This window comes from Coregonus lavaretus (assembly GCF_964263955.1).
Source record: "Coregonus lavaretus genome assembly, contig: HAP1_SCAFFOLD_2405, whole genome shotgun sequence".
NCBI lineage: Eukaryota > Metazoa > Chordata > Actinopteri > Salmoniformes > Salmonidae > Coregonus > Coregonus lavaretus.
The window spans coordinates 51249-77015 of record NW_028159587.1 but is presented as its reverse complement, the minus strand read 5'-3'; the positions used below and the strand labels follow the sequence as shown (position 1 = coordinate 77015).

Sequence of the window (25767 nt, the reverse complement as noted above, 5' to 3'; positions counted from 1 at the left end):
AGCCAAGTAGTCTACTATATATGGTGGTGAAACACACAGCACTCTCCAAGGACTATTTGCATTGTCCTACTTTAGTTTTCAAAACCTCCCACAATGACTCTCCCCGATGTCAAGTCCGTTTAACTGCTGAGAGTCAACTTCTTGCTCCAAGCCATGAGCGGGCATGTGGCTGTGACGTTTAGTCTCCTTCTAAGGCTGTTCTGAAGCCTCTGGATGTAGTGGTTTCTTTTTGTGTTAACCTGGGTGTCCTCTTTAGCCTTGTTTACAAGGCTTGCTGCCAGCAAATGCGCCTTGGTTCAGGCATGGTCAAAAACCTTTTGAGGGCTCTTTGATGTTGTTTTTTATGTCTGAAGCATAGGATGTTAATTTACTGTACATTCCATCCACTCTTTTGCTAGTTTAATACCTTCAGTCGTTTCTAGACCCAAGCTCCCTACCTTTTTGCATGTTGTACAGCCCAACTTTGAATTCTGCATGACAAGCTGGTAGAGCACGGCGCTTGTAACGCCAGGGTAGTGGGTTCGATCCCCGGGACCACCCATACACAAAAATGTATGCACGCATGACTGTACGTCGCTTTGGATAAAAGTGTCTGCTAAATGGCATATTGCAAGCCAGGGGTTATACGTTTGCTTTTTCTTCAACTGCAAATTGCACCTGCTCCGAGCACTTCGTGGGTGGATGCACTGCCCCCCTCCCCCCCCCCAGCTCCCCGTCTCCCTCTCCCGCTGAGTCTGACTCGATTGCAGGTCTACTAGCTAGTGGAGGTGCCGCTGGTGATGCTGAACTGGCGGCATTAGCATCGCCATCAGGAACAGTTTGCCCCTCACTCCTCTACTCTGTCAAGTTGCGTCAATTCAAATCTGGTATAGGAACAAAAAGAGGTCAATACACGTCTTCTAAAATAGACTAGTATTTTAATTAATGCAAACACTTGAATGGTAAATATGATGTTCGTATATACGGGTCCACTGAAAAACCACGCAGGGCAGTCAGAGAACTGAGCTTTTGTTATAAGTTCTTCTTTAAATACTCTGACAGAGATAGTTCCCGCTCCCTGCTGGGCCTGTCAGAGTAGAGGCTGGGTGTGGTTTAAACTTACCCAACCTATCGATGGCGCACAGGCTGGTCCCAGACCCTTGGCGCTTCACTGTTGCCAGGCATTAGTTGTTATCTTTACAACTTGTCTCGAGTCAGCAACCTCAGACATAGTTTTCTTCTTCATGTTGCAGTACTTTGTCCTTGAGCGGTTTAACAAAGAGGCAGTGTGTGTGTGAGTCACAAGTCTGTCTCAGCCTACCCCCTAACGGTTCCTCACATTAATCACAGCTTGTTATGTTAAACAATCTATATCAGTACAGCACAAACCTATTATGTTTAATCATTAATGTATTATTTCTAAGCTAAGCATCACATCTAGTTATAAGAAAATAGATCCCCACAACTCCGACACTGACAGTTCTCTGGCTCGTTCTGGGTTCGATTCACCATCTTTCTCCGGATTTTTGGAATTGAAAAATGTCAAACTCGATTGCTTTTTCTTATCAATGTATTATATGGCAATGTATTATAAGGGAAACTAGACTAGGCTACGTGACGTGATTACGTAGGGACCTCTTCACTAGCTGACCACCACTATCAAGACCAGAGATGCCAATTTAGCAACTTTTCAGACTACCCTGGCAACTTTTTTTTCAAACAGCACCTAGCAACAAATATAGCTACTTTTAAAAATCTATTTGGAACTTTTAGCAACTTTTGAAAAGTGACTCAAACGCTAAAATGCACACATTTTCCCACTAAATGACACAAAAACGATTTTCTCTGTCACACACTCAGTCACAACACACGTGCATGGCTGCAAACGTGCATTGTGAGTGACGTCAGCAGCAGGCGCTCAGCTCGTGCACAGGCAGCAGCAGGCCAGCCAAGCAGCACAACAACCTGGAGAGAGCTGGAGAGAGATGCCCACACATCATTATTTGAGTTAAGATGCTTGTTCAATAAGATAGAATATATACCTTGTTATTAGCTTGTAATTGTTGATCAGTCAGGTAGCATGTTAACTAACTACCAATACACTGCTTAAAACTATAAATGTTCAGAATGTGTAGGTTTACTAGTTAATAAGATAATAAATAAAATGGAATTGTTCAATAATGTGTACTGTAATGTGTAATTGTTAAATAATTCAATGTGTTGTGTTTAAAAATAAAAATATCTGATCATATAAAATGTGTTGTGTTTATATTACTTTTACAAATAAAAATATGTGATAATAAACAAACAAATCGAAACTAACAAATGTCAAATCATATTTGTCGCGGAGATGGCCAGTCAATTTCAGTAACGTTATTGCGTATTCTACGTAATGACGCAGTTTTACGTTATTACGTAATGATGTCATCACTCAATGACATCACAACGTCATTTAGCAACTTTTAGCAACAAATCGACCTGCCTCTAGCAACTTCCCCTGAAAATTAGTTGGCAACACTGACCCAAGACCTGTGTCAAGATCAGTTACTTACCCCACTGGCCCTCCCCATAACCATAACCTGATCTGGAATCAGTGTGGCAGGATAGTATGATTACATAGAAGAATCACCGCGCTTTTACATGATGGTCTTTCTGTGGGGCGGGAGAAATAACGAGGAGGCAACATGATTTAATGCTGATCGCTTTTATTAGAACATCTACAGTGCGAGCAATGAAATAATTAAGAAATCATGCCGCGAGAGGTACCGGATCTGGGCAAATAGGTGCCGGCACAAACTAAGTCCAATCTGAGAGGTGCCGGATCCTGCTCCAGCACTTCAGTGACCTATTGGTTGAACAGAGCGAGCGAACGAGGACATCTCTCTCACTCCGGTTAGAGAAACAGGGTGTCGTCTTTCGCCTCCGCAATCCCCCTGAGAGCCTAAAAATAAAAAAAAGGGGGCGGGCTTGGAGCTGACCTTTACCCTGTGAGCATGTGCAGGTGACAGGTGTCCATCCCTGGGATGCAGCTGGCTCCGAAGAGCGTGGGGGGGAACATCATTACTGTGTGTGAACATTGTCACAAAGTGTGTGCTTGAGACTATCAGGAAGCAGGGGTGGGTGGAAGCAGGGGTGGGTGGTTATAAAGCATAATTAAGGGTGATTATAAGGCATCCCAGTCAACATCACAGACAAGTGTATGACATTGTTAAGTATATGAAAGGCCTTGAGCGTATTAGAGTTGATTTCCAAAAGCAGAGGATTTCAGATGGAAGTCGACGATAGCAGTCAGGGGGGGGAGGTGCATCTTCGACGATCCAAAGTCAGACGCTGTAGTGGTTTTCCAATAGCGAAGGCTCATATCAACATGGCGGTGTCAACCAGGGTTTGGGGTCAATTCCAATTTACCTTCCAGACAATTCAGGAAGTAGACTGATATTCCACATCTCTTCGATGCTTTTAAATAAGGAACATGTGGAATTGGTTTTTACTTTGGGTTTACTTTCTGAATTGACTTGAGACCAGACAGGGTCATTGTTTTCTTCCCTCAATCATTTCACAAACAAATTTTACCCGTTGAATGTGGACACACATAAAAATATTTTTTTTTTGTATTACAATGTTTATGAGATGTTGTATGAAAATATGAGATATCTCATTAAACGTGTGAATATTTGCATATGTTCTTATCCAGAGCGATTAGGGTTAAGTGCCTCTCAAGGGCACATTGACAGAGTTTTCACCTAGTCAGCTCGGGGGTTCGAACCAGCAACCTTTTCATCCCTGGCATTACGCTCTTAACCGCTAGGCTACCTGCCACCACATATCAAGAAAATCAATTTTCCTGGACGCTGGAAGTCAGTTTAAATATTTTGGTTTCATTTTGTTAAAACAGTCTAGGACCGGATTTATACATAGCAGATTGTGGATAAATCATTTTTTAATCTTTCGATCTGTAAAAAACATAAGGTATGTCAAATGCATTTTTTGCACTTTTATAAGAAAATGTCATCTAGAATAAACATTTTACAACACATCAACATTTCCTGTGTAGAAGTCTTGAGAATATGTCTAAAGCCGGGTGTACACTAAACGATTTTTGCCACGATTTAGCTGTCCCAGACAAGTATTTGAAATCGGAGACAAAATCCCCATGTAGGTGCCTACTCGGGGTGGGCGGCCGTCACCGACGCTCGTTAAATGTGAGCGGGTCAGAGATGCAATCCGAGGGCTACCGATCTCGTCTTTGAGCAGTCCCAGACGTCCGATTACTAATTAGGATACGTTTAGTTTGCACTTGTCTTTAACCAAAGCGTCAAATCGTTACAGCTCTGAAGTTCACAAGCAATGTCATTCAATTCAAAATGTTTGCTAGAACTTCAGAGCTGGAACTCTGTATGGGAAGCGTGAATGTGTGACTGAACGTTTGAGGTTGCTTTGAGCCACGGCTCGTAGCTACGTTAAATCTAATCACAACACATTGTTTTCGCGAGACAGCGTGGTATCGACAATCCTCACAACCAAGTAAAGAATATTGTAGTGTGACCACCGTTTGTTCCGCGTTAAGTGTGCGCACCACTACGTTGGCAACACAACAACAATTACATGAAAGACGGTCGTTTAATGTGAGAGGCTCAGTGATTTTAGGATTTTGAAAGTCGTGGTGTCCTTCCTGTGTAAGGATAACCACAACATTATGTTAATGTAGATGCTTCTGAAGCTGAGAAAAATGTGGGAAGTCCGACTTTCGGGAAATGTCAGTTGAAGGCAAGTACACTGAATTTAGACTACCAAACGCCAAAACACCTAACTCAGACCCAATCACTATCTCTTCAAAGTAAGTTACTACATAGTTCAGTTAACATTCTGTATGAAATTTGCTTTGAATTATGTGTGTCAATGGGCATTGAAATTATGGATGCATGTATATTTAAACGTGGTTACAATTCATGAAAATGTTGATAGTATGATAAACTAACAAAAATATAAATGTATCGACTTCCACATTCTTTTAAAGAAGATACTAATATTAATGGACCAAAATACAAAATTGATAAAATGTAATTTAACTCTGTGGTGCGGCAGGTAGCTTAGTGGTTAAGAGCGTTGTGCCAGTAACTGAAAGGTTGCTGGTTCTAATCCCCGAGCCGACTAGGTGAAACATCTGTCGATGTGCCCTTGAGCAACGCACTTAACCCTAATTGCTCCTGTAAGTCGCTCTGGATAAGAGCGTCTGCTAAATGACTAAAAATGTAATGTAAATGGTGCCCAACCCTAGTGTCAACATAGCTGGGTGGATCAAATAAACATGACGAATAAAACCTACTACAGGAAAGAAACTGATAGAGACAAGCGAACTTTACATTTTATTTCTTGACCTTTTTCTAACACTGTCAGACCTGCCTTTTAGAGAGTGAAGCTCTCAACCAAGAGAGCTAAAGAGAGAGAGAGATACAAATATCTTTAATTCAGAGAAAAAAAACCTCAATGTATTTTCTTTATTTTGTTGTACCTTTTATGTGGTGTAAAAAGCTGCCCGTCGTCGAGGTCCAAAAGCATGTAAAATACTGGCTTTGTCTGAACCGGGACCCTATTCCCTAGATAGTGCTACCTTTGACCAGGGCGTGTAGGTAGTGACCTATATAGGGAATAGGGTTCCATTTCAGATGCAGCCACTAAAAGTTCCAACAGGAAAAGTTGATTCATTTGGCATGTTACAGAGTATGGTTATCGTTTCAGTTCTCAGGAGTAGCAAACACTTGATTCACACTATAGGGCCAAACCGAGCTGGACTGGTCTGGTCTGGTCACGTCTCCATTTAGTGTGAACTAGGCATCAGATCTGTGTCTCCGACCCGGAGAACCACAGGGTGGTGCCATTTCTGGGTAAGGTTCATCTATACAATAGATTCGGCCGTGGTCCACAACTACCGTGTTGGGAGTTGCGTGTGCAGGTTTTTGTCCCGACCCAGCTCTAACACAAATTAATAAACTAATCCTGGTCTTGAATTGATTTGTTGACCATGAGTAGGCTAGATTAAAAATCAGGTGCGTTTGAGCTGGAACAAAAGCCTGCATCAACACGATGGCCCACCAGAACCAGAGATGGCTCACGGGCTTAGCTAAGGCAATATGAGTGGTTTAGCTGTAAACGTTCTGCACACCGTCGCAGAACGTTTTGCAACGGAGAACTAAAACAAGCGTTTCTTATTAGACAAGTTCAGGTAGTTGCCTGCCCTGTTTGATTCCGTTTAGTTTCCTAGTGAATACGACCCAAGAGAGACACCAATATGAAGGAGGACAGATCATCATGTAAGAAATGATCCCAGGCCAGTTTGTAGTTGTGTAGCTTATACTGGTTAGGGTTTGAGTGGGGACCACAGATTTGAGAACAGTCATATTGTTCCTCTTACTTGCTCAGTGAAGGTACAAGGCACCACAATTAAAGCAGACCAAAGAGAATTTCTTCCAAGAAAGCCAAAAACTGGTGACCTGTACTTGACAACCGGTGGCCAACTAATAACTTCCACTGGGTTTTATCAATGAATAATACCAGAAACAATAGCACTACGAGAATTGATCCAAGACGATTAACTGTAAAAAAACAACAAAAAAAACATTGTTACAACACAAAATAAATCAGTTAGACCCAGTTGCTTTACAGTATGTGTTATAATAACCTGTTCCCATAGTAACAGAGCAACCATCCCTTTCAATGTAGTACAGCACCAATGACAGGTAGCAACAGGTCCAGGTCCACAGACCAGACCCCCAAGAAGTTGGACACATTTTGGCGATCATTTCAATAAAAAAAGTTTTCTACAGTGCGAAACATTGTAGTTGTGTACTGTAATTGCTGAAAATCCAAAAATGATTCCCTCATGATGAACAGAATATAAAACACCAACTAGCAGGCTAGCTATCGGACCTAATACGTGACGTGTGTAATGCTTTAGCTACAAAAGGCTACTCTGTGAGAAGAAAGACAGTGGCTAGAGAGAACAGTCTCTGCTAGGTAGTGGTTTTTAAAGGCAACGTGACTTCAATTAAGTTTAGCTATAGCCAAAGTGACGTTAATTATATTTTAGCATTAGCTTAGCTTCAATGCTAGAATTACATTGTAGCGTAGAGTTAGCTTAGCTTCACTAATAGAACTACATAGTAGCATTAGCTTGAGCTTAGCTTCACTAATATATAATTACATTGTAGCATTAGCCATTAGCTTAGCCAATTTAACTCCAATGGAGCCTTGGCTAATGAATTTACAGTGTAGTGGGCTATCAGCTTAGCAACCGCAAGTGATTTCTGTTTGATGCTACGGCTTCATTACATAGATAAGAGGGGGAATCTGGTTGGAAGTGTCGCAGGCTAAAAGGCAGTGGTGGCATTTTAAAGCTCTTCTTCCCAGACTTCTGCCCAGTCCCAAACCAATCCCTAGCCCCTTAGATAGTGTGCACTAGGTAAGCAAATGGCCCCTAGATAGTATGCACTAAGTAAGCAAAATGGCATGAATTAACCTAAGCCTAGAAGGCAAGAGGGGTGATTACCATATTGTTAATCCTCTCAGAATCAAACAAAAGTCTACTAGTGACAAGGTGCTAGGAGCCGATTTGGGATTGAGGCTGAACGATAGTGTAGAAACACAACGTCCGCGTCCCAAAATGGCTCTCCAATCCCTATATAGTGCAGTGCTTTACATAGGAGGGCCCTGGTCTAAAGTAGTGCACTATTTGGGAAATCGGGGGTCATTTGAGACGCTGCCAAACGACATGATTAAACATTCCCAGGCCTTGGCTTGTTGAGTGTCTACCAAACACTCTTTTAGACCGTTTTAGAAAACGACAATAACATAATACACACAACATACAAAAAAAGTATTATTCCCCCCCCCCCTAAAAGGTCTGGTGAGAGACTGACCGATTAAGGCGATTGGCAATGAAGATTTGAAGTTGCTATAGAAAGTGGCCGAGATTACGGGGTGCGTCTCAACAGTCTAAAATGGCTTCCCTTCCTCCTTTTACCCCTAGTCTCGTTTCCTCTCCATCTGGACTGATCTGACAGGACAGAGAAGGTGAAAGAGATGTCTTGTTTCCTCTCCTTCATCTGGACTGATCTGACAGGACAGAGAAGGTGAAAGAGATGTCTTGTTTCCTCTCCTTCATCTGGACTGATCTGACAGGACAGAGAAGGTGAAAGAGATGTCTTGTTTCCTCTCCTTCATCTGGACTGATCTGACAGGACAGAGAAGGTGAAAGAGATGTCTTGTTTCCTCTCCTTCATCTGGACTGATCTGACAGGACAGAGAAGGTGAAAGAGATGGTCTCGTTTCCTCTCCTTCATCTGGACTGATCTGACAGGACAGAGAAGGTGAAAGAGATGGTCTCGTTTCCTCTCCTTCATCTGGACTGATCTGACAGGACAGAGAAGGTGAAAGAGATGGTCTCGTTTCCTCTCCTTCATCTGGACTGATCTGACAGGACAGAGAAGGTGAAAGAGATGGTCTCGTTTCCTCTCCTTCATCTGGACTGATCTGACAGGACAGAGAAGGTGAAAGAGATGGGGTAGATAGAGATAGCCTAGTGCGAGTTTGCTTTCACTTGTTCCAACTCTTAGTGTTTGCCCTCTTCAGATGACTACAACCCTGACCTTTTCCAGACTTTAAAGACTTGCGGAAGCACCCCGAGGTCACTTCACAATAATACGTTTTAAAGGAAAGGGAGGAATCCAGTTTAGACGATTGAGACGCAGTCTGCATCACGTTACCCAATCTCCTCAGAGTTAACACTCTCAAATGGAAAAAAAAAAAAAACTATTTGGTAACAAAAACTGTCCTTACTAAAACGTTATAATACAAAACATTTGAAAATGTACCTCGGCTAAAGCTTATAAAATATCATAAAGAATACAATAATAATAATATTCCTTGGTCCGTAAAAACTATGTTACTATAATAAAAAGTTTTCCCGCAAACTTTAATAATAAAAGTTTCTCTGCAAAACTTCCCATGCGCACGAGTGATACCTCAATCATTACCGAGCCCTTTGTTCTGGTAACAAATAAAAACTTTGTAGAAAATAACGTGTGGGGAAAAAAAACAAAAGAAAAAGCTGTTCTCCAACAAATGTATAAAAAAGGGCACTTAGTTATTGTCTCACTCTTGAGGTGATACCTCTCCCAAACTGGATGAACCAGGCTGCAGTGTCATGTCCACAAACGACCACACGGGGGGGCCAGAGAGAAAGGATCCCCTCCTTCCATGTCTTTGTCTTTTATCAGAACCTCCTCTCTTTTTCCCCCTCCTTCTCTTCCCCTCCTCAACTCAATCGCTCTCTTTCCAAAGAGTCCTTGAGCGAGAGAGCGTGTGTGGTTCAAACGCAGGTCCATAAGCCTCTCACACACACACACTCCCCCCCCACCACACCTCCCCTCTGCTATGACGAAACTGACATCACTGATGAACCTGACAACGACCCCACGCTATTGGTTGACCCTGCCCCTTGGCCAATCCCATACCCAGCCTGTCCTTCCCCTAACCCTCCCGTCCCCAGACTCCCTGAGGAAGAGGAAGGTGAGGAAGAGGAGGAGGAGACACTGTGACTGTGGGTCTGGAGGATGGCGCCGGCAGCGCTGCAGTGAGGGCGAGGGCCTGGTTCTGGGGTATAGGTGAAGGTCAGGGCCGTGGAGTAGATGACTCCGTCGTTGCGGACCAACGCGACGGGGACCTGGACGGGCTGACGGACCCAGCGCCACCCCTCTCTGAAGGCAGATATGTCAGGCACCACGCAGAGCACGCTCTCGCCACACCTGGGACAGAGGGGGGGGGGGGGGGGGTCAGACAAAAGACAGATTCACCACGTTGTAGAGTCCACGTTACCACGGAAACAGACTCAACAGCACGTCAGCCACATTCAGTCAGTCTGTTTGTTCCACAACAACCTTCTAAAACGGGCTAGTTTAGCCTCCTCTGGGTCTCTCCTGATATCAGCTGTGGCTGTGGTTTGTCCTTCACTTCGACTTGACTGCTTTTGGGTAAAGTCTGTCCACTTAAAACATTTTATTCATACAAAAATAAAAAAAGTACTTATTAAAAACGGTTATTTTATTTTCATGATGGTGTTCATCCATAATCGTCAATTACACGATTATACAGTTACCGTGGCAGCGTATCTCACACACACACACACACACACACACACACAGCCTACCTGTACATAGTGTCAGCCTCTACATCTCCAAACCAGACTCTGAGATCTGGGGCGAAGTTCTGTCCTGTCAACTCCAGCATAGCCACATCACCTCCACCATTCAACTGCAGAGACAACAGACGGTTAGTGTGTGTTTGTATGCGTGTTCGTGTGTGTGTAGGGGAAGATAAGGTTAGTGTGTGTGTGTGTGTGTGTGTGTGTGTAGGGGAAGATAAGGTTAGTGTGTGTGTGTGTGTGTTCGTGTGTGTGTAGGGGAAGATAAGGTTAGTGTGTGTGTGTGTGTGTGTGTGTGTGTGTTCGTGTGTGTGTAGGGGAAGATAAGGTTAGTGTGTGTGTGTGTGTGTGTAGGGGAAGTTAAGGTTAGTGTGTGTGTGTGTAGGGGAAGTTAAGGTTAGTGTGTGTGTGTGTAGGGGAAGATAAGATTAGTGTGTGTGTGTGTGTGTGTGTGTGTGTGTAGGGGAAGATAATAATAGTGTGTGTGTATGTGTGTGTGTGTGTGTAGGGGAAGATAATAATAGTGTGTGTGTGTGTGTGTAGGGGAAGATAAGATTAGTGTGTGTGTGTGTGTGTGTGTGTGTGTGTAGGGGAAGATAAGATTAGTGTGTGTGTGTGTGTGTGTGTGTGTGTGTGTGTGTGTGTGTGTGTGTGTGTGTAGGGGAAGATAATAATAGTGTGTGTGTGTGTGTAGGGGAAGATAAGATTAGTGTGTGTGTGTGTGTGTGTGTGTGTGTGTGTGTGTGTGTGTGTGTGTGTAGGGGAAGATAATAATAGTGTGTGTGTATGTGTGTGTGTGTGTGTGTGTGTGTAGGGGAAGATAATAATAGTGTGTGTGTGTGTGTGTGTGTGTGTGTGTGTGTGTGTGTGTGTAGGGGAAGTTAAGGTTAGTGTGTGTGTGTGTAGGGGAAGTTAAGGTTAGTGTGTGTGTGTGTAAGGGAAGATCCTCTGTAGCTCAGCTGGTAGAGCACGGCGCTTGTAACGCCAAGGTAGTGGGTTCGATCCCCGGGACCACCCATACACAAAAATGTATGCACGCACGATTGTAAGTCGCTTTGGATAAAAGCGTCTGCTAAATGGCATATTATTATTATTACTATTATAAGATAAGGTTAGTGTGTGTGTGTGTGTGTGTGTGTGTGTGTGTGTGTGTAGGGGAAGATAAGATTAGTGTGTGTGTGTGTGTGTGTTTAGGTGTGTGTGTGTGTTTAGGTGTGTGTGTGTGTTTAGGTGTGTGTGTGTGTAGGTGTGTGTGTGTGTGTTTAGGTGTGTGTGTAGGTGTGTGTGTGTTTAGGTGTGTGTGTAGGTGTGTGTGTGTTTAGGTGTGTGTGTGTGTGTGTTTAGGTGTGTGTGTGTGTGTTTAGGTGTGTGTGTGTTTAGGTGTGTGTGTGTGTGTGTGTTTAGGTGTGTGTGTGTGTGTGTTTAGGTGTGTGTGTGTGTGTGTGTGTGTGTTTAGGTGTGTGTGTTTAGGTGTGTGTGTGTAGGTGTGTGTGTTTAGGTGTGTGTGTGTGTGTTTAGGTGTGTGTGTGTGTGTTTAGGTGTGTGTGTGTGTTTAGGTGTGTGTGTGTTTAGGTGTGTGTGTGTTTAGGTGTGTGTGTTTAGGTGTGTGTGTGTTTAGGTGTGTGTGTGTGTTTAGGTGTGTGTGTGTTTAGGTGTGTGTGTGTTTAGGTGTGTGTGTGTTTAGGTGTGTGTGTGTGTTTAGGTGTGTGTGTGTGTTTAGGTGTGTGTGTGTGTTTAGGTGTGTGTGTGTGTGTGTGTGTGCGTGTGTTTAGGTGTGTGTGTAGGTGTGTGTGTGTTTAGGTGTGTGTGTGTGTGTTTAGGTGTGTGTAGGTGTGTAGGTGTGTGTGTGTATGTGTGTGTGTAGATGTGTGTGTGTGTTTAGGTGTGTGTGTGTGTGTGTGTGTGTGTAGGTGTGTGTGTTGAGGTGTGTGTGTGTAGGTGTGTGTGTGTGTGTTTAGGTGTGTGTGTGTGTGTGTGTAGGTGTGTGTGTTGAGGTGTGTGTGTGTAGGTGTGTGTGTGTGTGTTTAGGTGTGTGTGTGTGTAGGTGTGTGTTTAGGTGTGTGTGTGTGTGTGGTCCTCTGTAGCTCAGCTGGTAGAGCAAGGCGCTTGTAACGCCAAGGTAGTGGGTTCGATCCCCGGGACCACCCATACACAAAAATATATGCACACATGACTGTAAGTCGCTTTGGATAAAAGCGTCTGCTAAATGGCATATTATTATTATTATTTAGGTGTGTGTGTGTGTAGGTGTGTGTGTGTGTAGGTGTGTGTGTGTTTAGGTGTGTGTGTGTGTGTGTTTAGGTGTGTGTGTGTGTGTGTTTAGGTGTGTGTGTGTGTGTGTGATTAGGTGTGTGTGTGTGTTTAGGTGTGTGTGTGTGTGTTTAGGTGTGTGTGTGTGTGTGTTTAGGTGTGTGTGTGTGTGTGTGTGTGTGTGTGTGTGTGTGTGTGTGTGTGTGTGTGTGTGTGTGTGTACCTGTAGACTCTCCACCACAGGAACAGGTGTAACAGGACAGGGAACAGGACCCATCCCCTGGTAGAAGGTGTACTCTGCCTTGTCTGTACTGATGATGGTCCAGGAAGCTCCATCGTTTATCATCTCCTTACTGGTCTCTTTGGGGCAGGGCGTGGCCTTGGGGGAGGAGATATGCTAATTAGTAGTTGATCCTATCCTTAAATGAGGTGCGTTGAGTTCGCGTGACCGTTTGCTACGTTGCGGAACAGTTTGTACTGAACGACACGTTTCCCCCAAAACCTTCTTGAACAGACTTTGTTCCCGTTCGGTGGGTGTGGGCGAGGTGTTGCTTGAAGCAATGAGTGGTCGTATTTAAAAAGGGCGGTGACAACGCTGACAGCGTTCCCCAACCCCACAACCAAACTGGTCGCTCAATACAGCACCTCTTCCGTTCAATTGAACGTTCCAGAACTTACTGAACACATCCCTCTTTGGGCGAGAGTGTGGCCTGGGGGAGGAGACATGCAAATGTGTCATTTATCATCTCCTTACTGGTCTTTTTGGGGCAGGGTGTGGGTGTATGCAAATGAGATGCAAATAACGATTCTACCTGAGCAGGGTGGAATTCACTAGAAACCAACCCGAAGAAAACGGACAGAAACAGGGAGGGACTAGTTGAACTAGTGGTCCAATATGAAACTCTCATTAAACAGGGAGGGACTAGTTGAACTAGTGGTCCAATAAGAAACTCTCATTAAACAGGGAGGGACTAGTTGAACTAGTGGTCCAATAAGAAACTCTCATTAAACAGGGAGGGACTAGTTGAACTAGTGGTCCAATATGAAACTCTCATTAAACAGGGAGGGACTAGTTGAACTAGTTGTCCAATAAGAAACTCTAATTTTAGTTGCAGAACAGAGGGCTGGGAAAAGCTATTACCAGAAAGAACAAACCTGGCTCAGATCTACAAGGGGCTAGGAGTGTGTGTGTGTGTGTGTGTGTGTGTGTGTGTGTGTGTGTGTGTGTGTGTGTGTGTGTGTGTGTGAGTGTGTGCGTGCGTACCTGGAACTGAATGATTCTCTCCTGTGAGAGACAGAGGTACATCCTCTCTGTGTCTTTCAGGTAGAAGGCACACTTGTGGAGCTGGGACACCGGGTCGTCTGCATCCATCAACGCTGTCTGCTTGTCCACCTTACGGATCACCTGGAGAGAGGGGAGAGAGAGAGACACACACAACCTGCTTATCTAACATACAAATCACCTGAGAATATGAGGAGAGAGAGACCTGTAGGTAGAGAGAGGTGAATATGTAGGAACAGGTAGAGAGAGGTGAATATGTAGGAACAGGTAGAGAGAGAGAGGTGAATATATAGGAACAGGTAGAGAGGTGAATATGTAGGACCAGGTAGAGAGAGGTGAATATGTAGGAACAGGTAGAGAGAGGTGAATATGTAGGAACAGGTAGAGAGAGGTGAATATGTAGGAACAGGTAGAGAGAGGTGAATATGTAGGAACAGGTAGAGAGAGGTGAATATGTAGGAACAGGTAGAGAGAGGTGAATATGTAGGACCAGGTAGAGAGAGGTGAATATGTAGGACCAGGTAGAGAGAGGTGAATATGTAGGACCAAGTAGAGAGAGGTTAATATGTAGGAACAGGTAGAGAGAGGTGAATATGTAGGAACAGGTAGTGAGAGGTGAATATGTAGGAACAGGTAGAGAGAGGTGAATATGTAGGAACAGGTAGAGAGAGGTGAATATGTAGGACCAGGTAGAGAGAGAGGTGAATATGTAGGACCAGGTAGAGAGAGGGGTGAATATGTAGGAACAGGTAGAGAGAGGTGAATATGTAGGAACAGGTAGAGAGAGGTGAATATGTAGGAACAGGTAGAGAGAGGTGAATATGTAGGACCAGGTAGAGAGAGGTGAATATGTAGGAACAGGTAGAGAGAGGTGAATATGTAGGAACAGGTAGAGAGAGGTGAATATGTAGGAACAGGTAGAGAGAGGTGAATATGTAGGACCAGGTAGAGAGAGAGGTGAATATGTAGGAACAGGTAGAGAGAGAGGTGAATATGTAGGACCAGGTAGAGAGAGGTGAATATGTAGGAACAGGTAGAGAGAGGTGAATATGTAGGACCAGGTAGAGAGAGGTGAATATGTAGGAACAGGTAGAGAGAGGTGAATATGTAGGACCAGGTAGAGAGAGGTGAATATGTAGGACCAGGTAGAGAGAGAGGTGAATATGTAGGAACAGGTAGAGAGAGAGGTGAATATGTAGGAACAGGTAGAGAGAGAGGTGAATATGTAGGAACAGGTCGAGAGAGAGGTGAATATGTAGGAACAGGTAGAGAGGTGAATATGTAGGAACAGGTAGAGAGAGGTGAATATGTAGGAACAGGTAGAGAGAGGTGAATATGTAGGACCAGGTAGAGAGAGGTGAATATGTAGGACCAGGTAGAGAGAGGTGAATATGTAGGACCAGGTAGAGAGAGGTGAATATGTAGGAACAGGTAGAGAGAGGTGAATATGTAGGACCAGGTAGAGAGAGGTGAATATGTAGGAACAGGTAGAGAGAGGTGAATATGTAGGAACAGGTAGAGAGAGGTGAATATGTAGGAACAGGTAGAGAGAGGTGAATATGTAGGACCAGGTAGAGAGAGGTGAATATGTAGGAACAGGTAGAGAGAGGTGAATATGTAGGACCAGGTAGAGAGAGGTGAATATGTAGGAACAGGTAGAGAGAGGTGAATATGTAGGAACAGGTAGAGAGAGGTGAATATGTAGGAGCAGGTAGAGAGAGAGGTGAATATGTAGGAACAGGTAGAGAGAGGTGAATATGTAGGAACAGGTAGAGAGAGGTGAGGCACACGCACGTTGGTACGTACCAGTCTAGGCAGTGCCATGCCAGTGACAGAACAGACCAGTTTGACAGTCTGACCATAGTGGATGTATCCATCCCTCACTGCAAACTCCTCCCCTTCTGGCTCCTCCTCCTCCACTACAGGAGAGAAGTTATTACTGTAGGTTATACATTTAATAACTCATACAGTTACCATGTGATGCTTCAGAGAGTTCCATCAGTTATTACTGTAGGTTATACATTTAATAACTCATACAGTTACCATGTGATGCTTCAGAGAGTTCCATCAGTTATTACTGTAGGTTATACATTTAATAACTCATACAGTTACCATGTGATGCTTCAGAGAGTTCCATCAGTTATTACTGTAGGTTATACATTTAATAACTCATACAGTTACCATGTGATGCTTCAGAGAGTTCCATCAGTTATTACTGTAGGTTATACATTTAATAACTCATACAGTTACCATGTGATGCTTCAGAGAGTTCCATCAGTTATTACTGTAGGTTATACATTTAATAACTCATACAGTTACCATGTGATGCTTCAGAGAGTTCCATCAGTTATTACTGTAGGTTATACATTTAATAACTCATACAGTTACCATGTGATGCTTCAGAGAGTTCCATCAGTTATTACTGTAGGTTATACATTTAATAACTCATACAGTTACCATGTGATGCTTCAGAGAGTTCCATCAGTTATTACTGTAGGTTATACATTTAATAACTCATACAGTTACCATGTGATGCTTCAGAGAGTTCCATCAGTTATTACTGTAGGTTATACATTTAATAACTCATACAGTTACCATGTGATGCTTCAGAGAGTTCCATCAGTTATTACTGTAGGTTATACATTTAATAACTCATACAGTTACCATGTGATGCTTCAGTCTAGAATCAGTTATGATTCTGTACTTTAGAAATCAACTCTAAGAGAAGAGAAGAGAGGAACTGTGGTGAATGTAAGAGAAGAGAAATCACAGAAGACAGATGATGGAGAGAGGAAAGAATGGAGAAGAGGAGGGGTAACTTACAGAGGTGACGGAGGAGAGGAGGGGTAACTTACAGAGGTGACGGAGGAGAGGAGGGGTAACTTACAGAGGTGACGGAGGAGAGGAGGGTTAACTTACAGAGGTGACGGAGGAGAGGAGGGTTAACTTACGGAGGAGAGGAGGGTTAACTTACAGAGGTGACGGAGGAGAGGAGGGTTAACTTACAGAGGTGACGGAGGAGAGGAGGGTTAACTTACAGAGGTGACGGAGGAGAGGAGGGGTAACTTACAGAGGTGACGGAGGAGAGGAGGGTTAACTTACAGAGGTGACGGAGGAGAGGAGGGTTAACTTACGGAGGAGAGGAGGGTTAACTTACAGAGGTGACAGAGGAGAGGAGGGGTAACTTACAGAGGTGACGGAGGAGAGGAGGGGTAACTTACAGAGGTGACGGAGGAGAGGAGGGGTAACTTACAGAGGTGACGGAGGAGAGGAGGGGTAACTTACAGAGGTGACGGAGGGGTAACTTACAGAGGTGACGGAGGAGAGGAGGGGTAACTTACAGAGGTGACGGAGGAGAGGAGGGTTAACTTACAGAGGTGACGGAGGGGTAACTTACAGAGGTGACGGAGGAGAGGAGGGGTAACTTACAGAGGTGACGGAGGAGAGGAGGGGTAACTTACAGAGGTGACGGAGGAGAGGAGGGGTAACTTACAGAGGTGACGGAGGAGAGGAGGGGTAACTTACAGAGGTGACGGAGGAGAGGAGGGGTAACTTACAGAGGTGACGGAGGAGAGGAGGGTTAACTTACAGAGGTGACGGAGGGGTAACTTACAGAGGTGACGGAGGAGAGGAGGGTTAACTTACAGAGGTGACGGAGGGGTAACTTACAGAGGTGACGGAGGAGAGGAGGGGTAACTTACAGAGGTGACGGAGGAGAGGAGGGGTAACTTACAGAGGTGACGGAGGAGAGGAGGGTTAACTTACAGAGGAGAGGAGGGTTAACTTACAGAGGTGACGGAGGGGTAACTTACAGAGGTGACGGAGGAGAGGAGGGGTAACTTACAGAGGTGACGGAGGAGAGGAGGGGTAACTTACAGAGGTGACGGAGGAGAGGAGGGGTAACTTACAGAGGTGACGGAGGAGAGGAGGGGTAACTTACAGAGGTGACGGAGGAGAGGAGGGGTAACTTACAGAGGTGACGGAGGAGAGGAGGGGTAACTTACAGAGGTGACGGAGGAGAGGAGGGTTAACTTACAGAGGTGACGGAGGGGTAACTTACAGAGGTGACGGAGGAGAGGAGGGATAACTTACAGAGGTGACGGAGGAGAGGAGGGGTAACTTACAGAGGTGACGGAGGAGAGGAGGGGTAACTTACAGAGGTGACGGAGGAGAGGAGGGTTAACTTACAGAGGTGACGGAGGAGAGGAGGGTTAACTTACAGAGGTGACGGAGGAGAGGAGGGGTAACTTACAGAGGTGACGGAGGAGAGGAGGGTTAACTTACAGAGGTGACGGAGGAGAGGAGGGTTAACTTAGAGGTGACGGAGGAGAGGAGGGTTAACTTACAGAGGTGACGGAGGAGAGGAGGGTTAACTTACAGAGGTGACGGAGGAGAGGAGGGTTAACTTACAGAGGTGACGGAGGAGAGGAGGGTTAACTTACAGAGGTGACGGAGGAGAGGAGGGTTAACTTACAGAGAAGACGGAGGAGAGGAGGGGTAACTTACAGAGGTGACGGAGGAGAGGAGGGGTAACTTACAGAGGTGTATGTAGAAGGCTCCCCACTGTTGTGAACTGGCATGGAAGTTCCCTCCCTCTACGTGTAGATATCGTGTACTGACTGTCTGAGAACGCAACCGGTTAAACAACGCAACCTTGGTCCCTGATGCTATACAAACTAGAGAGAGAGAGAGACAAAGAGAGAGAGAGAGACAGAGAGAGAGAGAGAGACAGAGAGAGACAGAGAGAGAGAGAGAAAGACAGAAAGAGACAGAAAGACAGAAAGAGACAGAGAAAGAGACAGAGAGAGAGAAAGAGACAGAGAGAGAGAGAAGGTTAGATACACATTCATCAAGAGACCACACTTTGAACTGGATCAGTCAACTAAAAACAGCCCAGTTAAGACACAGCCAGTAGACCAAGAGCTTGCTGCTGAAACCACTCAGGAAAACCGGACCGTTGTGCATCAAAGCTTGTGTGTGTGTTTTGCATACTCAAGTTAGTTCTATGTAACTGTAAATCTGCTCTTAATGTGGTGAGAGCATCCTGTGTGTGTGTGTGTGTGTGTGTGTGTGTGTGTGTGTGTGTGTGTATGGATCTGTGCGTCTGTCTCTGTGTGTGTGTGTGTGTGTGTGTGTGTGTGTGTGTGTCTCTGTGTGTGTGTGGATCTGTGCGTCTGTCTCTGTGTGTGTGTGTGTGTGTGTGTGTGTGTGTGTGTGTGTGTATGGATCTGTGCGTCTGTCTCTGTGTGTGTGTGTGTGTGTGTGTGTATGGATCTGTGCGTCTGTCTGTGTGTGTGTGTGTATGGGACAGACCTGGGTCCAAATACTATATTATATTTGAAAAGAAAAGTAGTTGAATATTTTAATGCATTTTAAAATACCAGATACTCTAATATCACTCAAATTCAATCAAATGTATTTATAAAGCCCTTTTTTAAATCAGCAGATGTCGCAAAGTGCTATACAGAAACCCAGTCTAAAACCCCAAACAGCAAGCAATGCAGATGTAGAAGCACGGTGGCTAGGAAAGAAACTCCCTAGAAAGGCAGAAACCTAGGAAGAAACCTAGAGAGGAACCAGGCTCTGAAGGGTGGGCCAGTCCTCTTCTGTATTAGCCATTGCTGTGGAAATGTGTGTGTGTGTGTGTGTGTGTGTGTGTGTGTGTGTGTGTGTGTGTGTGTGTGTGTCATCCTAGTCATGTGTGTGTGTTCCTCTCCATACTCACGGTCAGCATTCTTGAGGGACTGTTTCTTCTTGGAGGGTTTAGAGATAACCTTGATCCTCTTACTAAGGAAGACTCCTATGTCTGTACTGTTACCATAGAACATCTTGACTGACAGCATGAAGTGTTTACGCTTGTCACTGTCACTGATGTATAGAGTCTTAGCTGTGCAGAAGTCCTGGGGGGGAGAGGGAGAGAATTTGAGTGTGTATGCATAGGATTTCCAGTCATTCAAAAGTGCTGTGGGGAAAGGCTGAGGGGTGTGTGTTTCACTGTGTATTTCCACCTCTGTATGTCTCTCTCTCTCCCTCCCTCTATCACTCTGATCTGTCTCGCGCTCTCTCTCTGTGTGATCTCTCTCTCTGTGTGATCTCTCTCTCTCTCTGTGTGATCTCTCTCTCTCTCTCTGTGTGATCTCTCTCTCTCTCTCTCTGTGTGATCTCTCTCTCTCTCTGTGTGATCTCTCGCTCTCTCTCTGTGTGATCTGTCTCTCTCTCTCTCTGTGTGATCTCTCTCTCTCTCTCTCTCTCTCTGTGATCTGTCTCTGTGTGTGACCCCTGTCTCTGTCTGTCTCTCGTTCTGGTGAGAGAAAAAGGGGGAGATCCACAGTGTTTCAGTCAGGGTGTGTGCGCTGTCCCCTACCTTCCCCTCTATGTTGAGCTGCTGCATCTCCTGTTCACTGTTTCCTATCCCTATAAAGGCACAGGGCTGGGCCTCTTGCTCTGAACAGCCCTCTCTCTCCATCTCCTCCGTCTTCTTCTTCCAGCCACAGCCCATCAGGTAGACACAGGGAGGGGGGCAGAAAAACCTCCAGGACAGAGAGATCTGGTTAGTACAGCCCATCAGGGACGGGTCAGAACCACCTCCAGGACAGAGAGATCTGGTTAGTACAGCCCATCAGGGATGGGTCAGAACCACCTCCAGGACAGAGAGATCTGGTTAGTACAGCCCATCAGGGACGGGTCAGAACCACCTCCAGGACAGAGAGATCTGGTTAGTACAGCCCATCAGGGACGGGTCAGAACCACCTCCAGGACAGAGAGATCTGGTTAGTACAGCCCATCAGGGACGGGTCAGAACCACCTCCAGGACAGAGAGATCTGGTTAGTACAGCCCATCAGGGACGGGTCAGAACCACCTCCAGGACAGAGAGATCTGGTTAGTACAGCCCATCAGGGACGGGTCAGAACCACCTCCAGGACAGAGAGATCTGGTTAGTACAGCCCATCAGGGACGAGTCAGAACCACCTCCAGGACAGAGAGATCTGGTTAGTACAGCCCATCAGGGACGGGTCAGAACCACCTCCAGGACAGAGAGATCTGGTTAAGAGTAGCTCATTGCAAGTGCATTTACATACACATTTATACCATAGCATTGTTGAATACTCATTTCTGATTGGCTTGAAGGGCATTCTAGAGCGTGCATTATTTTCCTATATAATTGCACGTTTGAATTCAATAGCTAATAGTTCATTTTTACATGTTTTGTTTGAGCTGCTTTTGAAAGCAAAAGTTGAGTTGAAAACATTTTTGGTATTGCTGAATTAGATTTTCATAATGTCAAGCTAGGGCTGATGGTTTGGTTAGCTAAACTAGCAGGTATGTTTGTTTGGTTACCACGGCAACTACTGTAGCTATCTCGTAAACTTGCTAGCTCCTTCAGTGGATGTTGAACACATTTCTAGCTGCAAATGAACACATTTCTAGCTGCAAATGTGTTCAATTATAGCCATGGCATAAAGGGATAATCAACTCGGGGCTCTATGTGTTCTCTGGAAAATAATGCAACGCCGTGGAAGGTCAGTTCTGCTAGCGCGTCGTGGAACACACCTTCCATGTCGTTCATTATCTTCCAGAGAACACATAGCCCCTCGTTGATTATCCCTTACATATATACACACACACATACACACATATATAATTGTCAAAGACAAAATTGTCCTCAAAATTGTCAAAGACTCCAGCCACCCTAGTCATAGACTGTTCTCTCTGCTACCGCACGGCAAGCGGTACCGGAGTGCCAAGTCTAGGTCCAAAAGGCTTCTACCCCCAAGCCATAAGACTCCTGAACAGCTAATCATGGCTACCCAGACTATTTGCACTGCCCCCCCCCCCCCCCCCTTTTTTACGCTGCTGCTACTCTGTTAATTATTTATGCATAGTCACTTTAACTCTACCCACATGTACATATTACTTCAACTACCTCAACTAGCCGGTGCCCCCGCACATTGACTCTGCAACGGTACCCCCCTGTATATATAGCCTCCCTACTGTTCTTTTATTTTACTTCTGCTCTTTTTTTCTCAACACTTTTTTGTTGTTGTTTTCTTTTACTTTCTTATTAAAAATAAATGCACTGTTGGTTAAGGGCTGTAAGTAAGCATTTCACTGTAATGTCTGCACCTGTTGTATTCGGCGCATGTGGCCAATAAAATGTGATTTGATTTGATATAGAAACACACCAACGTGAACCAAAAGAGACAACATTCACACCATGAACACACACACACAGGTGGCAAAAGATCCAAGGGCAGGTAGAATCAACCTGGAGGAGATACCATGAATACACACTATCAACTACAGAGACACCATGAATACACACTATCAACTACAGAGACACCATGAATACACACTATCAACGACAGAGACACCATGAATACACACTATCAACTACAGAGACACCATGAATACACACTATCAACGACATAGACACCATGAATACACACTATCAACGACAGAGACACCATGAATACACACTATCAACTACAGAGACACCATGAATACACACTATCAACTACAGAGACACCATGAATACACACTATAAACTACAGAGACACCATGAAAATAATAATAATAATAATAATAATATAATATGCCATTTAGCAGACGCTTTTATCCAAAGCGACTTACAGTCATGCGTGCATACATTTTTGTGTATGGGTGGTCCCGGGGATTGAACCCACTACCTTGGCGTTACAAGCGCCGTGCTCTACCAGCTGAGCTACAGAGGACACACTATCAACTACAGAGACACCATGAATAAACACTATCAACTACAGAGACACCATGAAAATACACACTATCAACGACAGAGACACCATGAATACACACTATCAACGACAGAGACACCATGAATACACACTATCAACGACAGAGACACCATGAAAATACACACTATCAACGACAGAGACACCATGAATACACACTATCAACGACAGAGACACCATGAATACACACTATCAACTACAGAGACACCATGAATACACACTATCAACGACAGAGACACCATGAATAAACACTATCAACTACAGAGACACCATGAATAAACACTATCAACTACAGAAACACGATGAATACACACTATCAACGACAGAGACACGATGAATACACACTATCAACGACAGAGACACGATGAATACACACTAACAACTACAGAGACACCATGAATACACAATATAAACTACAGAGACACCATGAATACACACTATCAACGACAGAGACACCATGAAAATACATACACTATCAACTACAGAGACACAATGAAAATACATACACTCTCAACTACAGAGACACCATGAATACACACTATCAACTACAGAGACACCATGAATACACACTATCAACTACAGAGACACCATGAAAATACATACACACCATGAAAATACATACACTATCAACTACAGAGACACCATGAATACACACTATAAACTACAGAGACCCCATGAATACACACTATCAGCTACAGAGACCCCATGAATACACACTATCAACTACAGAGACCCCATGAATACACACTATCAACTACAGAGACACCATGAATACACACTATCAACTACAGAGACACCATGAATACACACTATCAACTACAGAGACACCATGAATACACACTATCAACTACAGAGACCCCATGAATAACCTCCTTTCTCTCATACACACCTCTTCTCATTGCCGTAAGACTTCTGTGCGACTTTAGCGTGTAGTATGAGTACGGTCTGGTCTCCCCTCTCCTTCAGGTAGTTTCTCATAGCCTCTCTATAGGGGGGGGGGGGGGGGGGGGGAAACACACAACGTTCAGACAACACTTACTCAACATAATCATACAACAAACTTTCAGACAACGTTTCGTCGTCGACAACGCCCAATCATTATTCCATCTAAAAAAATAAAACACCACTAGAGATGCACTGGGGTGTATTTATTCTGCTAAAACAAGTTTCTATTGAACAAATTCAGGTAGGTCCTTCCCCGTTTCGCTTGCTTCCATTTAAGAAACATTTTGCAACAGAATAGGTGGCGTGAATACACCCTTGATGCATACGTTTCTCATTGCCTCTATGTGGGGGAAAAGACCGTTCAGACAACGCTTACTCAAGGTAATACCACAACTATGCAAAGATACATAGACCTGGGTCAAATAACATGGTTGTCTACACCATTGGCAAATGCTTTCAGACACTTGAGCTGTTTATTGGCTTCATACAGTGGGACCTATGGAATAGTCACAGATGCACCATTGATTATAGCAGTATGAATGGGGTGCCTTGATAGAAACGGGTGTGAAGAAATCTTATGATCGAGTGGAAGAAATTTGATGTGGATAAGTGGTTTTACACCTTAGTAATGCAAACGCTGTGCAGGGTGGAAGCTAGATGTTTCTCATTTTTGATGTAACACTTTAAATGAGATGTATAAGTTATGAAACTTGTGGTGGTGCGGACGTTTCCTTACCTGGTTAGGCGCTGCGGTGGAGCTCGCTCACCAAACCTCCTGTGAAAGAAAAGAAAAAAAGTTACTTTTCTATCAGCGCAACATTACTAGTTAGATTAGAAAGTTGTCACAATTCCAGCAATCTGAAACATCATGATTATTAACAGGTGTGTGTTGCCATTAAAGCAACTAAACAGTAGCTTAGGATTCTGCTGCAGGTGGCAAGTGAACGTGTCAATCAGTAGTTAGCAACTTCGTTGCCAGTTTTTGTCGGACAAATGCGAGCGATACTGTGTCTTTGTTACGTTGCATGATTTGTCAATGAAATGGGTAACATTTGAACACATTTTAAAACATTGTTTCATTGAACTCAGCAGACACATTCACGCTCGGTGAGTTAGCCATTAAAATGTAGCTAAAATAAGTAACGAATTAGTTAACTATCATTACTGGCGAAGAATGGGGTAGTTAGGTAACGTTAGCTAGCTACTGTTAGTTGGCTAGCTTTTCGTTGTGGCTAGCTAACGTTACACACAGTACTAACATCGTTGACACAAACGTAGCAATAAGTGCGACGCCAATTTATAAAGTACGTGCAAAGCAATCGGGAACAAAAAACGTTCACACACACGAGTGTAACAAAGTGGTTAGGAAACTAGTTACCCAAACAAAGTGAACTTTTTAAACTGTTCTTCCTTCATTTTGCTCTGAATTTCAACACTTACCCCGTCACAACGGGCGCCATTTTCGACTGTAACTGGAAGAAAAAATTGTTTTTCCAACAATCGCGAGATCCCAACCTCCTCCCAACGCCGCCGGGACAACAGAACGAACAGAACCCGGAGGGGGGAAAAGAAAAACGAGAGTAGAAAGAGGAGGAGAGGCGGACAGAGGGCGGACGCCACAACAACAGGCGTGGGAAAGTTGCGAAGTCACGCGAGAATAGAAAAACTCTCACAATAGACAAGAATGGGGTTGGCCTCGACCTATCGCGAGATTATGCTCGTTTTTTTTTTTGTAACTGTAACTCGATTCCCACGCGTTTAAAGTCATAAACTGCAGTGGTGTGGGTGCTTTGGTCGTGAAGGGTTGGAGTCAAGAGTACAGTTAGTTAACCCTCCCGTTGTCCTAGGGTCAAAATGACCCGCTACTGTGTTGAACCAACTTTATTTAATTTTTATATTTTGGTGATCATTTGTGAGAAGGAGGCAGTGAGACTTTAAAGAAAGTATCACTGCCTCCTTCTCACAAATGATCCAAAAAATATAAAAATTAAATAAAGTTGGTTCAACACAGTGGCGGGTCATTTTGACCCTAGGACAACGGGAGGGTTAACCCTGTGAGTCAAGTCTTGCTTCATTCAAAATACAGCTCACAGCATAATTGTAGCCTAAGCTATAGAATAAAATGTTATTCATAAAGTTTTTTTTGTTTTTAAAATATTTTATTTAACCTTTATTTAACCAGGTAAGTGAAGTGAATAAAGTGAAGATATTGGTTTGCATTCACCAGTGAAGGGTTAGAGAGCACTGAGTTAGTTAACCCTGTGAGCCGAGAATACAACTTGCTAGATTCAAGATGAGCCTACAACATAACTCACTGTAAAACTATACAGCATTTCTCTTTAAG

The 25767-nt window shown here is 44.2% G+C and overlaps 1 protein-coding gene and 1 long non-coding RNA gene across 4 annotated transcripts; one reads left to right on the top strand and one right to left on the bottom strand.

Moving 5' to 3' along the window:
• Positions 1–5332: 5332 nt before the first annotated feature.
• LOC311122686 (recombining binding protein suppressor of hairless-like) lies at positions 5333–24972 on the bottom strand. 3 transcript variants are annotated; one of them, XM_084197021.1, is made up of 11 exons: positions 24864–24972; positions 24160–24198; positions 23368–23463; positions 20074–20239; positions 19435–19609; positions 18248–18385; positions 15516–15628; positions 13692–13832; positions 12651–12806; positions 10184–10287; positions 5333–9782 (listed from the first exon to the last, which is right to left on the bottom strand). In XM_084197021.1, the coding sequence occupies exons 1-11, from the start codon at positions 24881–24883 to the stop codon at positions 9410–9412; spliced, it is 1521 nt and encodes a 506-aa protein (XP_084053147.1). In that variant the 5' UTR covers positions 24884–24972; the 3' UTR covers positions 5333–9409. The 3 variants fall into 3 exon arrangements, with proteins under 3 accessions (XP_084053147.1, XP_084053146.1, XP_084053148.1); XM_084197020.1 differs by having other exon boundaries at positions 24802–24872; XM_084197022.1 differs by lacking the exon at positions 23368–23463 and having other exon boundaries at positions 24802–24872.
• LOC311122687 lies at positions 15537–18179 on the top strand. Its single transcript, XR_014612483.1, has 3 exons — positions 15537–16870; positions 16903–17749; positions 17806–18179. It is a non-coding gene; the product is annotated as an uncharacterized lncRNA (long non-coding RNA).
• Positions 24973–25767: the final 795 nt, after the last annotated feature.